General features: G+C 41.3%; 1 protein-coding gene across 7 annotated transcripts in view; it reads left to right on the top strand.

The window, feature by feature from the left end:
- The first annotated feature begins 464 nt into the window (after positions 1-464).
- LOC111253257 (uncharacterized) overlaps positions 465-17,479 on the top strand; it is a 63,760-nt gene continuing 46,745 nt past the window's right edge. For all 7 annotated transcript variants that reach the window (XM_086992480.1, XM_086992479.1, XM_086992482.1 and 4 more), the window contains exon 1: positions 465-1,195. In XM_086992480.1, coding sequence (XP_086848606.1) covers positions 1,193-1,195 — 3 coding nt within the window. In that variant the 5' untranslated portion in view covers positions 465-1,192. The remainder of the gene's footprint in view (positions 1,196-17,479) is intronic.

The raw sequence follows: 17,479 nt of genomic DNA, 5'->3' as shown, positions 1-17,479 counted from the left end.
GTTGGATGTGTGTATATTTTCGAGACGCATTAATGATGAATTAACGAAAAACGAAAAAAACTTTCCTTGTAACCCTACTTTGTAATGACGCTTACTACTAGCAGAGCTTTTGCGGCATCATGTGCCTATCAAAGCACGTATATATCACAAAAAAACCACTGACGAATTTTCAGGGAGCAAGCGTTTTTCACCAAGACGCAATGCAATTATTGAATATGTTTGTTTTGGCAGTATCGCCCCTTCCGGAATCGCTGCACTCCTGTGCCCGCGCTTCACAGAAAAGGACCCCAGAGCAATTTATCGTATAGGATTAGAATAAAGGGGGATCCGTGTGCAGCGAGCCCCAGGGGAGTCACGCTGGATGATTGCCCCGGTAGCCATAGCAACGCGTGTCGGCTAGCTGTGCCACATCCGTCGTACGCACCGCCAATAGAGACCTATTATTGGAGCTGGCAAACCGTGGTCTAGCCTGCGTTTCAGCTGGCGCTGGACCTCACTGGCCAACGCTCAAACTGTGGACAACACGAACATGATGTCTGTTCCAAACGGTCGCTGCGCGACAAACACAGAACCAAGAGCTTCGACAAGCAGCGCTATTCTGTTGAGCAGAGGTGTGCTTCGCTCTGAACACGTGGATCGCTGTTGCGGATTTTACTGGTTGGTCAAGCAGTCGTTATCAATAGAAAAGACGCAGAAACCAACAAAAACTATCAATAATATCAACGATTTCGTGTTAGTTGGCTAATCGGATAACATTTTAAAGGCATGCGTATTTGTAAAAGCACATCCAGCAAAACGGTGACTGTAATGCTGAAAAAATAGTGCAGCAGCAGCAATTGAACTTCTGTGAAGTGGTAGCTATGAGGACCCAGCGTAGGGGTAACTTGGTTTCTTTACAATGCTACACTTGGGCGCTTAGCAACATTGAGTAGTTCGTAATCAACGGTGGATTTTATACGCAGTAATAGAGTTGTGATTTTATTGGAAATATACTGCCGATTATGCGGTCGGGTATTGTGAGTTGACGCTATCGGTCACTGGGGGTCACTCCTAGTGGACACTGAACCCATGGTAATATAGTAACAGCCTTGTCACTTCGAAAAGCAAATACGTCGCAGTACCTTCGGGAACAGACAGCAGGGTGTTAGCACGCCACGTCATCGTGCCGCAATAACCGAACCAGACGTATGAGATGGTACGTATCTTATGTAGGTATATGGACAATGTTTTCCGTTTAGCGTTTTCTCCAATATGAGATGAAGCTACGTTACGCACAGAAAGCAATGTTGAAGTAACGCAATATGAACTCAGTCAATGAGCTGATGTTATATTCGTAGCTAGAGTCACTTGACAACGGAACGACAAAAAAGATGGCAGCTAAAGGTGCTAATTCAAGTCAGTGCTCAAGCTTGTCTACGCCTGCGAAGATCTGATTAATAGCCGAGCATCAACGCGAATGGCACGGCAACTTGGTGTTTATGTGACACAGTCGACATTTTATAGTTCGGGTTCCTCCTGAATCAGGAATTTGAGGAACATGGGTGACTTCCTTTTTCTCCGTGGCCACAAATCGGGTACCCACTTTTTGCAAGAGTAAAAGGGCATTTGTTAGCACGTAAGAAAACATTTATTGCGAGTTGTTTTTGAAAAAAACGTCTATTTCGTAAATCCGATATTTCTGTCTCGCGTTTCGCGCCTGCGCGTTTCAACTGTGCTATCAGTGTTACATTGTTGAGAGAGCAAATATTAAAGTAATTTGTAACGGTCGTATTAGAATAATCTATTTTACCCAGGGAATAGAAAATTGGTTTATACGTTTTTATTTTTTGGCATACATCTACCTAACTGAACCGTTTCCACTAATTACTGTGTAAACTAGATGCTGTGACACCGAAGCAATGTGTTCTCATTCTTGTCACGTTTCTCTCCCTCTACATACAAACACAACTATAATATAAGATGATAAAAAAAAAACCGTATCCGAATCCTATCCAGTTACTCTTCCCGAATATTAGAAGCCTGCTGCTGGGCCTTCCGCACCGCGACCCGCCGACCTGACATCCCAACGCTCGTCATAATACACCATAACACCGAGCATATCTTCTGATTGCGGCGACTAGCAATTAAGCTTGAATCAGATGCGGCATCTCGCCACTCTCGTCGTTTGAATCTTTTCAAAACAAGTACGCGTCTACCTGAGCCGAAAGCAAAAGTTCAGGTGATCGCGAATTGAACGATCGCCACGACAGCGACGTCACTGATCGCTCGACGTGATCTCACCTCTATGCACAGGATATCCAGATCGAAGACATGTCGTCTTGTGAGTCGCGAGACTCAATCAACAATCGCTCTTATTCCGGCATGACCTCAGAAGGTCATCAGTCAGCTTTGCAAATTAAACAATATGCAGCCACAGAGCCCATGCCGATGAATTAAGAAAGCCTATAGCCAATCGCCAAACGGAAATTAATCCCAAACACGACGCCAAGCGAGGATCACCGCCGTCTTCCCTAACCGGTTTAACGTTCTCCGCCATTAGCGCCTTGGGCGTATCATCGAAACACGACGACTTTTTTTAAACAAATCTGCTAAGAAAATGTTTGTATTGGCATTCCCAAACAGTATTGCGAATCACCACTCGTGATCCTGAAATCCCTTTCATGCTGGATAATGGTATTTAGTGTAGACTGTTCGCCCACCGGGACTTTTCTCCTTTGTCGATAGAATATACAGCCGCTTTCAGCCAGAGCGCAACTACCAAGCACCTTTTCAGCTTTTGATAATAATTATAATGTAGTTTTTTTTATTAACGATCTTGTAAGTACAAAATCGCATTAATTTGGACGTGTCTAACCATATTGGAACTGGCGACCTTTTCCAAATTAGACCAAGCCCCGGCGCTATCCTCGCGGAATAGAATAGCGTAAGTAGTGCTTGCACTTGTCGGTAAAAACATATTCACCTAGCATACTATCTGACCCATCCGTTTAACGTTCGGCCTGTTCTAGGCAGGTTTGCCCTTTGCGATCTTCATGGGGAAACGCCGTTTTGATGTCGATCTACTGCAGATATAATCGTTTCCCCGCAAATTCAGAAGGCTTTTTTGCCCCCCTCCGAAAGCTACCGCCTTCTCTTAGATATGTTTCGATGGTCTAGGCGTCCCGCACATCCATTTTGAGTTGGACAAAATGCAGCCGACGGAACCTCTCTGTTCCAGTTCCACCTACTAGCTCTCGAACGGCATCATTTGCAAAGTGGAAACTATCAGCGGACCGTAGTGGTTTTGAGCTGTTTCAAATGGTGTTCAAAATTTGTGCCTACTCCATGCTAGTGTTTGAAGTAGTGTATCTTTCGAAAGCGAGTATATTTGTCGATGAAACACGAATTGCTTGGCATATCCGTGAGTCAGCTCTAATAAAATACAAAACTGTATAAATCTGCGTACGCTACTAAAACTGATCTCTGTGCATTAATTTTCCTGCTCTTGTAGAGGTCGCTTGATGTCTACACACGCTAGACATTGATTCTTTTCATTCGTGACCTCTAGGCCTTCCCGGTTCTGTCTTTTCGCAGCCTTATTCAACAGACAGTAGTACTAGTTTAGTGTCGCAGCTTCCAGAAGCTCAGCTTTTTTTCGCCAGGTTCGTCTTCAGAATATGCTGGTTTTTTTTTTTATCTCTGTGCCTGGTAAGCATTGTTCCGCGAGTCTGTACAATCTGTGACTTTTCAACCGACATCGTTTAACCATTATCAGCAGCTCTTGCTCTGCACAAAATGTAGCTTTTCATTTATGGCACATATAAAGTGTATTTAAAAAAGTATTTACTGTTCCTACCTCGGTAGCGATGATATTTAGTGCAGCTGCCCCAGAGCCTGCAGATTTGTAGCGCTGAGCGCCGCTAGCTGTCAGGCCAATCGGCTCATCGAGCCAATCGCGATTACTCGGGGTACGCTGGACGGTTCGTAAGTCTACTGCCTACTTGTGGTTCAAGATCGACCCGGCACCGTAATTCGCCGTGAACACGTACGTTCTTGAAGTTTGTTTTTTTTGTTGTGGTAAAGTGAACCAAAAGAAAGAAAAAGCAATTTACTTTTTGTCTGCTGTCTATGCTTTTCATTAGAGAGAGCCTTAACGTTTGGCAACGTCTTGCATTACCACAAGCATAGCAAGACCTATCCTTCAAATTCGTGCGTTGCTCTTCTTGTTTATAAGAAAGACCGGTTGATGTCCTCGGCGGGAACCGATATCGAGCTGGTATTGTCAGTACAAGGTTTCTCTCAGCTCGATGCCCTTGTGAGATCGCTCAATCGTCTCGGCTTCGACCTAGATTTTCCTAGGACACCCTTTGAGTCTCGGCTCCCTAGATCTGCTCGAAGGCAGACCAACTCTTCTAACTTTGAGACCATCAGTTACGATCATTGCCGCTTTGATTCGTCTCAGGCATCACGGCCTGTATGTGGCCGACATTTATCCTGTCGTTAGTTAATCGACGAGTAGGTTAACGTGTTCACTTCGCTCTTAGGGCGTTGCTCATTCTGTTTTTGTCAGTAATAGAAATGCATGTTATTATATATATATATATATATATATAAACCCAAAATTGGCTATGTTACATATATTAGAAAATAATTATAATATGATCTACAATGTCATATACTTAATAGAAGGCAAAGACAAAGACAGCTCAATTGCATTTGTAGCTGAATCGGAAGAATTAAGATTCTTGGCAGTTTGACCTGCGAGACAGTGACGTGCGTATCCTACTAAGAGCGATTTATGATTATATATACAGAAACCATAAATCGTAGCTTTTCCGTACTTCTTCGTCGAGTCGAGTTCGGTCATCAGGTCGGAAGACGTAATTAGCTTGGAAGTTTCTGGTATACTTATTTTTTCAAAGATTTTTTCCTAAGAGAGCTGCTTCGTCGATAGTTACGTACGTACGTACGTACGTACGTACGTACGCAGTTCCCATTGAAGAATGTTTGTAATGGTGTTATCATTAAGCCTTAAAACAGGCACTTACATTTTTCAAATGAACCGGTCAAATACCGCCTATCTGATTGCACGGGTGTCTCCTCGTTGCCGCAGTTCTTTGGGTGTTGTGTAGAAGCAAAAGTTGCGTCAAAATCAATTCTATCTGAAATGTCAACGCCGTTCACACCCTCCAGCAACTACTTACAAAGTACGGCCACGCTTTCACTGTGGACAAGCACGTTGGTTCGAAGTCCCGACTTTCTTTTTCAAAAAAGAAAAAACTCCAAAACCCAGTTTGCCAGCAAAAAAAGGACAGTTTTTTACGAGAAAGGCATCGATACATCAATCGTAAGCGGGATGTGTTTTGCATGACAGTGACCTGGTTAAACAACGAACCTGAGGCTTCAAAAAGTCATATATTGCATGTACACGTATAGAAGAATACAGAGTTAAGTATTAAACCGGCACGTGCAGCAAGGCTTGTGGGGGTGGCAGTTAGAAAGCAGGCTCCTCAAGTAGCCGTGCGCATACAATACATCCGCCTTATTAACAAAAAAATCACGTTTCATAATCGCTTCCGCTGTTATTTTTTTCGAACTAGACAAAGCCAACATGTTCGTTAAAATTCAGCCGGGCCCATGACGACCAGTACGAACTGCTGCCAGAGTCTTTGTATTTTTGATAGAGAAACATGTATAGACTCAGAACCATAGATTGGTATTAGTGGCGTAATACTTTACTAATAATAATTTACATAATAATGATAATAGTGATAATTTCTTAGAATTTTCCTTGGAATATATTTTAGGAAAACGAAAATTCGGCTAAAAGTTGCCATCGAAGATATTTACTACTAACACTCGTATGAAGCTCACCTAGAAAGCACTACGCTAAGATTCAATACGTTTTTGCCCGGTTTACCAAAATATGTTAATTCAGATATAACAATGCCTATTGTACGACTTACTTGAACTTACCAGTGCCCGATGGTCTATTAAGGTCCATATATAAGGTCTTATAACATATTTACAAAGAAAAACTATTTGTAATTGAGGTCAATGCTGCTCGCTTCCACAGATGAAATCCTGTTTGTCCAGCTGTTCACCGTTTGTATTGAATCCCAGTGAAATAGGTGAAGAAAAACAAAAACTAATATTAGTAACATTATTGAATGATCATGTTTAAATGTTCCCTATAGTAGCTCTTAAAATTAAACAATGTATCTATCTAACTGATGATCGTTTGGGAATGATTTGGGTGATTGACGCGTATTTCTTAATACGCTACCATCATAACGTTAACCATACGGCCATTGTTGACTGAAAGTTCGTCTTATAAATTGATTACTATAGTACATTGTTACCGTGTTGCTTCCTTATTTCTGTTGAAGCAAAGCCCTGATAAAGTAAGCAGCAAAGCTCGTCTGAGGTAACGCTTAATAGCTTGAGTATAAATAGACGTATAAAACAAAGAACCCAGCTGTTGAGGTTGGACCGCTCTTTCCGAAACCTTCAGATGATTAGCTGAAACGGATCATCATACGCATAGCATCGTAAACAATATCTTCTTTTCGAAGCTAAGTACGTCCCGGCATAAGACGCCAACTTCGGCGACTTATAATTGTGTGATATTCAGTGCTTAGGTATGTAACCTTTTAAGTAAAACGATGTGCTCAATCAATATATGTAAGATCTTAATGAAGCTACACAAACTTCATACGATCATTATTGTCGTGTACACATACTCGCATCATCTGAAGGAATAAATATAACCTCTACACTTTATCGACCTGATGTCCGGCCTCGTGTACGCGATCTGTCAGGTCGCGAAGAGGCTCCCCCATGATACGAAAGGTCAGTCACCTTTCGAATCAAAGAGATATTGGGAAGCACATATACGATTCATTGGCTCGACCCCCGTTATCTATACACATAAATTCCATGCGATTTATTAAACAGCACGTAATTATCCGCAAACGACACAATTTTAATTGCTAATTGTTACGGTGAAAGCACATAATTGAAACCTTCCAGTTTTTCTGATCTGACACACGCCTACGGAACTACCATCGGTTCCTTGAAATGCTAACCTCGCGCAGGAAATGGCTAAATAACAGATTCCAAACCAACGGGACCATGGCTCCGATCCTGACTAGTACGTTAAGGTCCATAATTTTGCTTTCGCGGACCTACACCCGCTGTACGAGATGGTCTCATAAAATGGCGAAAATTGAATTCCCAAAAGGCAATTCAACGAGTGCGGCCCTTACTATACACTTAGCGAAATAGTTTCAAACATTTCAGCTACCACCGGAAAAAAACATTCTATAATATTACACCATCGTGGAGCACTTCAGCAAACTAACCTGATCTCCAAATTGGAGCCACATTGAAAAGCTTATAGCCTGCACAATACGGCGACTTGTCACCATTTTGTTTGAAACATTTTCTGGATTTCAGACAGGAACGTACGTAGGTAAGACGTGTGTGATATCGCAAACAACGGCCGACAGTTTGACCGGTGGCACGCGCATCTGTAACTCCTGTATCTTAACTATAACACCAGACATGCTAGCTGATCGACGCTGTACACGACTGCATTGAAATATATTAGTTTTTCATTTTTATTACCACTAATAAAAATTAACAACTTTATTATATGATGTAATGCACCAGTCTGAACAGGTTCAGACATCATAGTTACATTTTGCTTAATTATTACATATAATAATTATAACCTTCATTGCCTAACCTCAAAAACATCGACTGGATATTAGCCTATTTAATAAAAGCAGCATTTTAGGAAACTTCCTGTAAACCGCAGCGTATTAGGTGCACAGCAGTCAGCGAATCCAGGATGACACAATTAGTACTATACAAGCTGGTGGTAGGAAAGTATCTGTTACATAATCTTCCGGGCAAAAACTTGTACAAATCGTATCCAAATAGGGCCAATTTAAAATATTACTCGCACTTCGGAAAATGCGTCACCCAAAATTTTATTCGCCTCCTACTCCGACGGCCTGTTCCTGTTCGTGGACTTTCGGGCCATTTTCGGTTTAAATTATGTTTAAGGGCAACGTCCTAAATGCACCGTTCGAGACGCTGTATGCTGTTTACTTGAAAAATACAGATTATAACTATGCAGAGCGCAGGATATCTAACCACAGCTGACCGTCATCAAAGTGATTTGCTAGATTCAAGCGAACTCTTTTTTCGGGGGGGGGGGGGGGGGGTAATTCGATTAAACTTACCGATCAATTGCGAATAACTTAACAAAAAGTTTCAAGCAATACACAGACACTTGGTATGAGGGTATAAATAGGCCAGAAAAGTAGGTCCCGCATGCACTGAATCTACAAGCAATAGCTTCGCTTATCAAATCCTATAGTTTTCGTACCAACCGTTTATTTGGATCTTTCATTCCAGTCGGGCAAGGCTTCGTATTGAAAGAACGAACAGCTTTTTAATCCTATTGGATAAACCATACAGGTGTTTCCTCATAGAACAGTTGGTGTTTATTTAAAATTATGCGAACGCTACCGAGCTACCTGCTCGATTTCAAACGAGCTTCTTCCAGCAATAATTACTCTAGCGATAATATGATTGACCTACGTGTACTAAATTCGTATTTAAAATCGTTACGTATAAGAAGATTCTCTTAACAAGCTCGTCTTCCTCTACAAAGCATCTGCGTTTATTATAAACGATATTACTAATTGTGAAAGCTTTCAATATGTAATATAAAAAGCCGGGATTACTGGGGTCATCCGCTCCATCGCTGTTTTTCTAATAACAACGACCTGTGCCTCTGTTTCCTTCCCTCTGTGCCTGTTCCACTACCAGTGGGACAATGGCGTGCACCGCCGCTGGCTTACCGATGCTCATTGCTGTTCGTTTGCTAAATGACACGAGAAGTTGTCGTAATCAGAATCCTGTAATCACCTGGAATATCTCATGGTCGGTCCCACTGGTTAGACGCGGCGTCTCTGTCAAAGAAGAAGGTGCGCGCCCCATACCGCTCGAGGGCCTAACCGGCCATCAGGGCCTAACCGGCCATCAGGGCCAAGCTATCCTCGGTCACGCGAAACAACATGAAACCAGAAAACCTTCGTGTATACGATGTACGATGAACACATAAGAGCACATGCACACACACAGGCGCTCCTATGCAAGGGCATTCGTATAGGCCGGTCTCTGGCGTATCTACCAATTCGAAGTAACGCTAGCAGTCGCACTACCAGGAGCGTTAATAAGTGCGCCGCAAACCTCAGAGAGAGAGAGGGAGAGGGGGAGGGCCAAGGGGAGCAAGTGTGGTGCAAACTGAAGTTGTACCTACTTGATGAATAGGGCAATGGTTCTGAGCGGTGTTTACAACTATTCTATTGTGTTGCAATGCAAGTATAGAACATTATCATAATGGTCTGAAGATGTTCAGAGCAGGAAGTCGTCGCCTACGAAAATTATTGTTATGTATATCTGTTACAAAGTTCGTATAGAAATGGCGTCGTCACCGACGCAAACAGAATAAAATAATGAAGTTGTTACTAGATAAGGATTGTACTATCGCCTACGTAAAGCAACAATATAGCACAACAAGTGGTCAGCGATTCCCTTACTTCGTTCACGTTATGGTTTAGTAAAACAGCGAAGATTTAAATGAAAATTGATGAGTCACCTACTGAGTACCCGAAAAAAGGCCAGGCATTGCGAAATGTCATGAAGCTTTTTCTCGACTCTTAGGGAAAAGTCAAATATGTCCAAAGGATGAAGCTTTTTCAACAAGACTGGCGATGATCAATGGTGAGCCAAAAAGCGCTCCTTTTTAATGGACTTTGGCTGACGGTCCGTTTCGGGTTGTGCAATTGGCTGTTCACCTATATCAATCCGCAGATTTTTCTAATTCGTGTTCAACTACGGATAGTTAGTTCTCTCACAAATGCACGTTATTTCTGAGATTCTAAAACGATCGTATTAGATCAATAAGTATATATGCCATAATCACGGACCTGCCTAGCGCTTGTGTCTATCTTGAATCATCTACTACTTCAAGCACGATCTGTTCATTGTTAAGTGACGGAGCGGAAATTTTTTTCTATCCGAGTCAGATAAAGGTGCCCACCAGCATACCATTATAATTAGATATGCATATACGAGACGCTGAAAGTCCGCCACAAAGAGTAACGTTATTGTCGAACTGGCATATTCCAAAAGTTGCTTCGTGTTCTTTGGACCAAAAAAAGATCATATTAAAGACCTACCCATCCGACATTGCACAAAAGGAAACGTTCAGATGACGATTAGACCAATGCCTCAGCGCTTTCTACGTGTCGTATTTGATCGCTTCGAAACGATACTGTGCGGATGATTGGCGATAGCCGCCGACGGAAAATCGGATCTTTTAGTTATTACTTGGCTATTGGCCCGCTGCCGTTCGCCCAATTGTGTCTTCCTTGATTCAGCTGTGATTTTCGGTAGGCCACAGTTTTGATGGGAAGCACGGCAAAGCACTGGCAGAGACACGAGCTTAATTTGGCCAGTGTCCTGTCTGGCTGGTTTACCTTAAATAGCAAGTCCGACTGCTACCCACTAGTGATAAATGCTCGTATACTACCAAAAACATATAGTCAGCCCAACACATATAGCAGAGAATTCGAGCTAATGTTTCGTATGTAGATCTCCTATACGGAGAGCAAATATCAGTTCAGAACCGTGGGATTTAAGCCAGCGTTTGTGAGCTCCGTCAGTCCCCATTAAATTCAAACCTTTCTCGCATCGTTGAAGCTTCGTTCTTAAAATGACCAAAATCAAAGGTCCATCAACCGTAGCCACCATGTTGCCCGTTATGGAGTTTCCAACAACCATTGAATTATTCCGTAAATAATATTGCTGAAACATGGTTACATCATTTTTTTTTGTCTATTTATTTATTTACTTACTGTAATGGTCACAATTCGAGCCGAGACTCCGTGTTGATCAAGGCTCAGCCACTTTCACCGGTAAGAAGCCGGTAGATCGATGTAACCAAAGGCTGTAGCTTCTATCGACTCTGAAAGTTATGCCGGCTAGTTTAGCATTATTTTTGTTGATCCTCTATGGGGTTATTGATTAGTATCTAGTAATAGAGCATGTAAATAATCGCCTTTTCAATTTCCTTGACGTTTAACCGCGCGTGCAAAAAGCATCATCACATAAAGCTTAAACGCGTTGACGTCAAACCAGGGGGTCTATTCCGCCGCTGTTCTACATACGCTGGTATCATAGTACCACTGGCGTCTGATACGGCATAGCAGTCAGCCATGTTGCCATCAGAACAATCTGTAAATGGTATAGCAACGAAAATTTAAAATAGTGAAGTTTTTTTTTCCATTCTTTCCAAGGCGCATAGCTGCTTCAAAAGGATAATTATAAGATTTAAGATAATTAAGTAAGTTACCCGTATCGATCTAAACTGGGACAGTTTCTGTTATCTTGTTTCTAATACTGCATCTAGAAAAGAACTTATTTTAAATATAGCCCTAGGGACTAATCTTAAAAATTTACTTCAACGGGCAATCGATATTTTTTCTATTCGAAACGAAATTATTACCCTCTGTGCAAAAAAAAATCCAGATTTTTATAGCCGTATTTATGATTTCTAGCCCATGGAAATCCTCCTTAAACGTTTCAAAAGCCGCGTGAAAACCGACAACAACGTAGACTGCCGATTCAAAGAAAAAAAAAAAAGCATTACTCTCAAACCAAATTTTCGTCTTAGGTGAGGTTTTTTAGCGCGACTGAACGATAACTCATGTTTGATCGAACTGCGAAAGCCATGCGCTGCTCTCCGTCACAACGAGTGTGTTTATTCGTTCCACGAAAAGTCCGGTACCGAAAATACCGGATTAACGCACGCTCGCTACGGAAATCAATCCAAATTTAGCTTATATATATATATATTTTTTTGTGAGCATACGCCTGGTGCAAGAATCTGTCTTAACTACTGTATTATAAACAATGATAAGTAACACTTATTACACAACAACAAACATTATTGAACTCGTAAAGATAGCATAAAATGTTACTCGATTGCAAGGTTAGTTAATGTACGTAAAAGCACGTTCTTGCTTGCGTATTCTAGCGAAAATAGTGTTCCTAGTAACGTACGAGCCAACTAGCCTAGATCAAACGGTCTGCACCAAATTCACTCCCCCTACAAAGTTACGGTGGCAAGGGTAGGGGCCAAACATACAGCCCTCTCTTCCCATATTGGTGTTTTTTTCTTGTAGAAAAGAAAAGGAAGCAGAAAATGGTTTTTCTACGTGTGGTGATTATACGCAGCAAATTCGATCGTGGCACCGTGACAAGTGTAAAGAGTTGTTACAATCGAAACGACTCCTCTGGCCACAAAAAGGGTTTTCTTTTTTTTCGCGAAATGGGTACTTTTCATTTTGTCTTTTTCTTTCTTTCTTTTGAACAGTAGAAATAAGTAGCATTTTGAATTTAACAGAATCGAAGCGATTTGCCGAATCTCAATTTCGAACGAGCAGTTACGCTGAACTGCTATACAATCTCAAACACTAACAGTTAGAACGAAGGGTAGATAGGTGATTTTGAAAAAATGCAAATTTTCATATGCCTACGTTAGTGAAGTTCGATCTGTCTGAGTGAGACGAGTGTCTCCTGATTACTCCGAGTACGTAAAGGTACGTTTTTGAACGTGGCTCAAATTTCACGCCCGATCTTCTTAGCTTCGGAATAATTTTTCTTCTAACGCAGTTCTACGGTAACGGCTAGGTTAAGACAGCTCCATCGTAGTCAGTAGTCTGTAGCTCGACCTCGACCTATCGGCAGAAACAATTAGCAAACCTTTCAGTTTTCCGTCATCGTAAATAATACTTATCTAAAATGAGATCATAATCTTCCTTAGTTTGCAACTGCAGTTCCTGAATAACATTCTTCTTTACTTCTTCTATTATTCTATACTTCCAACTATTATTATTATTCTTGCTGCTTGCCTTTGATATATCAAAAGGGTGAATAGCCCCTCTCTTAGTGATAATAATGACAGGGGCTATTCACCCCCTTGCTATATTAAAAGTGAGCACTAGGCGACTAGTTAACGTAATGAAGCGGACAAAAGAACAATGAGATGCTTGCGGATAAGTGGCCCACCAAAGCGGGGGTACGTACAAATATTTGGGACATCGGCACCAAACTGCAGCCATAGCTATGATGTGGTGCACGGACAAGCGACAGGATGTTTCTGGGGGCAAAAATATCCACATAACAAAAATTGTAGTGGCCGAAACGTCTCTGAAGACCCGCCCCAAGGCAATTGACCCTAAAAACTAGGACGAGCAACCGCTAGTGACCCCGCTAGTGACCTAGAAAAACAGCGGCTAACTCATGGGCCAAAAGTTAGATCCACGGCTGACGTTTGGATCAAACGTCTGGGCACGTATCTGAATACAAATGAGTATATTTTAGTCAGGTAGGTATTAGTTTGGTTTCATTAAATTATATATATATATATATATATATATATATATATATAATTTTTTTTCTAAATCTAGCTTCCTGTGATATTCGACCTGGCCGCATGTTATGATACGATGTTTTTGTCAGTTTTTGCCCTGTCAGAACAGGGCATTTTAGAAAATACTACATAAAACGATATTGCATATTAAAGACTAACCAACGACTGGTTCGATGTGAGAAGGCACCTTTTTAAAACGTAATTACCAGATTACTCTACGCGCTTTATTTTACTACCCGATAAATTTTCGACATAAAATGCAGCTTTTGACAAGCTTCAGCTGCCGATAACCGTCAGTGCGTATCTGTCAGATGCTGTGTTTTTCATAACGCTTTATACCAAAGGACAATTATAATACTAAAGATTGTATTGGATTTATAGGTGTGGCAGACCCTGTGAACAGACTCTTGTAGAACAGCGCATCTTACTCGCAGGCCAACTGACGCCATTTCCCACCATTGTGGACAACGCTGCCTGTTGCCTGGCAGATATTTATGTGTTAATTATCCGCAGAGTCAATTGTCATTTGTTCCACGGGAGTACCCCGTGGAACTCCCCTTAAAAGCTCGTTTCGCCAAACTTTCGTACACATAGCTTGGTGTCATTGCTTGCTCGCCGCATAAACATATTGATGGTGCAGTTTATAATAAATATAGGAAAAGAGAAAAATTTGACTCGGATAGAATAGCAGATCCGTTGTACGAAGGATTACTAAAACGGTAAATTTTGCAAATTTTCTTATGTGAAACACGGAAATGTGTGAGCTAGACACGATTTATTATTATTTTTTTTTTTATTTAAGAAGCACGCTACGGAATAGCACATTAATAAATAGAAGAACGAACTGGGAATGACCTTCGACCGCAGAGCTGCGTTGGTTTCTATTTATATACTCGTTCGACGTTACGTGCGCTGTATGTAGTACACGTGTAGCAAAGAGCGGATCTTCGACGTGAGTCTATAACGTGTTGATAGGACTTTAGGACATATTTTAGCGCTGGCTCGTCGTAGAATTCAGCTTAAATATCATAGCAGTCGGCCAAAGGCATGGATTTATTCGTATATCTGTATGGGGTTACCACTGTGGATGCGATTGCGGCACCTGTTTATGATGTACGCAACGATACGATTTCATCCGTACGAGAAAATGAAGTACATCTTCCTGAGCTCTGTTTGATCTCGCTGACGGTAGATTACATTGGAGTTCCGAATATGTACTGCCCCCTCTAGTCCATAGGTTCTCTGCACATCTCTAACTGCATTCACTTATGAAACCTCGATCAGTCAGTTGTAATTACGAAATATTCAATCTGCCCAGACTAATATTTCTCAAGGAGCTCGCAATACGAAACAAGTTGGTCAATATGTTCAAGGATTCCGATCAACGGTAGAAAACACGACAAAATTTAGCTTTTACTCTGTTAATAAAATATCATCACATTGTATCATACTAAAAATATGGCTATCCTTAGTTTGTTAAGTCTATGACGAGGAAATGGCCTCTGTGTGGGTATCTCGCAGCTACGAAATCCAGCAAGCTCAGTCAGAGCTCAATAACTCACCATTGTTGTGGCGGGCACATAGAGCCAAATTTACTGTTAATAGCATTACGAACGGAATATGACAGCGATGGAACTTGAGCCGAAAACTCCGGCTTTTGCAAGCTGAGAGGCACGGCGATCTGGGCGCGTTGCCCCATATTTGCGCTCATATGCGACCTTTTTTAGCATTAGACAGCTCCGGCACTCACTCGTTAAGCGCTATTTCGGACGGCTCACTCGGAGCACAAAACAACGAAGAGTCTCTGCGTCCTCATTTGAACCTAAGCCACTGCATATCCTATAAATTTAGCAGGTAGACACGTCGCCCACTGTGTTATATCGCATCCTTCCGGCGCTAAATGTCTTCAATTTTTGAAATTGTATTGTAGAATAATAATAATTCATGCATGGACGCCCTAACAATTGGACAAGGCCGCGCCGATGCTACAGTGACACTTTAGGTTTTCACAAATACCGTGATACGGAAGAAACGGCTTCAAAAAATGATAGAATTCAGATAAAATGAACACTTACTGTACAGCAGCAGCATATATGTCAGATAGGTTGCTATAAAATAGAGCTAAATAAAATTTGACAGTATTAAACAAAGGAAAGCGTTTGGCACCCGGTTACCGATGCGATGGTTCACTGAATTCCATAACATTAAATAGCCTGCTGTTACATACACGCGATGATCCACTAGGCTTATGAATAATATAACCTCTTAAAGCCTAACCCTAGTAGTGCAGACGTTGTAATACGAATATGAGAATATCGTATCAGGGCTTGGCGGAAGGCGGATAGTCCTCTGAGGACAGACATCTCAAACTATTGGCAGGAGACGTGGGCGGACTATAAACAAAGTATGGTTGGTGAATACCACAAAATAGCTTGTTGCAGATGGATGATGATGTGACACTTTACCGATACATATTGCAAAGAACATTCTATATGTAGGATTTGCCATATCAAGATAAGCGAAATTTAGACTTCTATAACACGTGAGTATCCATCAAAAATCAGTACGAACATATACATTACATTGATACGCTCTCTCTACAAAGCGACGACGGCTCTAAATGTCTTTCGCATACCCTAAACGCTCCTGGAGACCCCACAAAAAACAGGCTGAAGTTAAATTTGTTGTTTAACTATCGACTTCATAACTTCGTGTGTGACTTCGGCTAAGACATCACGCATGCTGCACCTGACGATGCTGAATATGTATCAACAGGGATTGTCATGTACAAATATACTTCGTCTATTTAAGTAAACTATCTACCGAAAAAATAATGCCAATACGAAGCGAGCTTTATTTAATTACGCATTTCGGTCGGGGCCGTAAGGGTCAGTCTTCAATGTATGGTTACAAATAAATAAGTTGACTAGATAAAATGCCATCCAGCAAAATTTGGCGTTTATCCCATGGGTGAAATAAAGGCCACACCACAAAATACATCATTCGAATAGCTTCATTTGTCAAAGTCGTTTGCTCAGATCGATGCACCCATATCTTGTAGGCTTGTCTAGTTTTCAGAATACTCTATACACTATGCCATTTAGCTGAGCCTTTTTTTTTTCTTGTAAAAGTTATTGTAGTACGCGCTGCAGAAGTTGTATTGCGGATTTGACACCGGAGTGAATCGCTGATAGCAGCCAGGCCCTCCATACGCTTTGGTTTAGGCTACGCATATATCATATGCGTTGACATTTAGGTTTCCAGAAGCTTTTACTTGGACAACGATAACCGTCGACTATAGACTATCTAGCTTCTAGATCTACCTACATAGTTAATAATGATGATCATTAGCCAAAGTTTTTTAGTTTCTTTTTTTTTTTTTTTGTTTTAAGTTACTGAATCGGGTGGGTACTTGTTGTGGTAATGAATTATAGTTAGACACGGTGCAAGGAGCAGGTTGAACCCAAGCAAAAGTGAACACCCGATGCACTTTTCTGATATCTTCTGTCATAGGTATACTACGCGACCTATGTGTGAAAAAAGTTACTTCTGCCAATGAAAATATATTTGGAATTACTGGGCTAAAGGAAATCCATATTTTGCTATTAGTTTCGATAGCAGTTTTTCTTACACGACATTCTGACTGAAACTTCTTCTTCTTTCAAAAAAAAATTGTTTTTATTATAAGGTATGGCAGTCCTGTTTACAGACACGGAGCCGCACTATTGAGTACACCCCATTGACACCTTTGAACGAGATAATATTTGCTTCTGAAATATCGACGACGGCTTAATAAAGTATAAATGTAAATTTCGTCCTGTTTTTGAACAAAGAAAAAAAAAGCTAGTTTGGGTAGAAGCTAGCTGGAATATATAAATGTTTCGTGAACAATTTTTACAATTAGCCGTTTCTACGGTGATGATGGTTCTACAAAGTTTCGCAAGGACATGCTACTGCGGACTGGTCACTTGAGGTAGCTACCTC

This window comes from Varroa destructor, unplaced genomic scaffold, assembly GCF_002443255.2.
Source record: "Varroa destructor unplaced genomic scaffold, Vdes_3.0 BEIS01000006.1, whole genome shotgun sequence".
Lineage (NCBI taxonomy): Eukaryota > Metazoa > Arthropoda > Arachnida > Mesostigmata > Varroidae > Varroa > Varroa destructor.
Note: the sequence above shows the minus strand (reverse complement) of the source record. Positions and strands in the feature narration are given on the sequence as shown.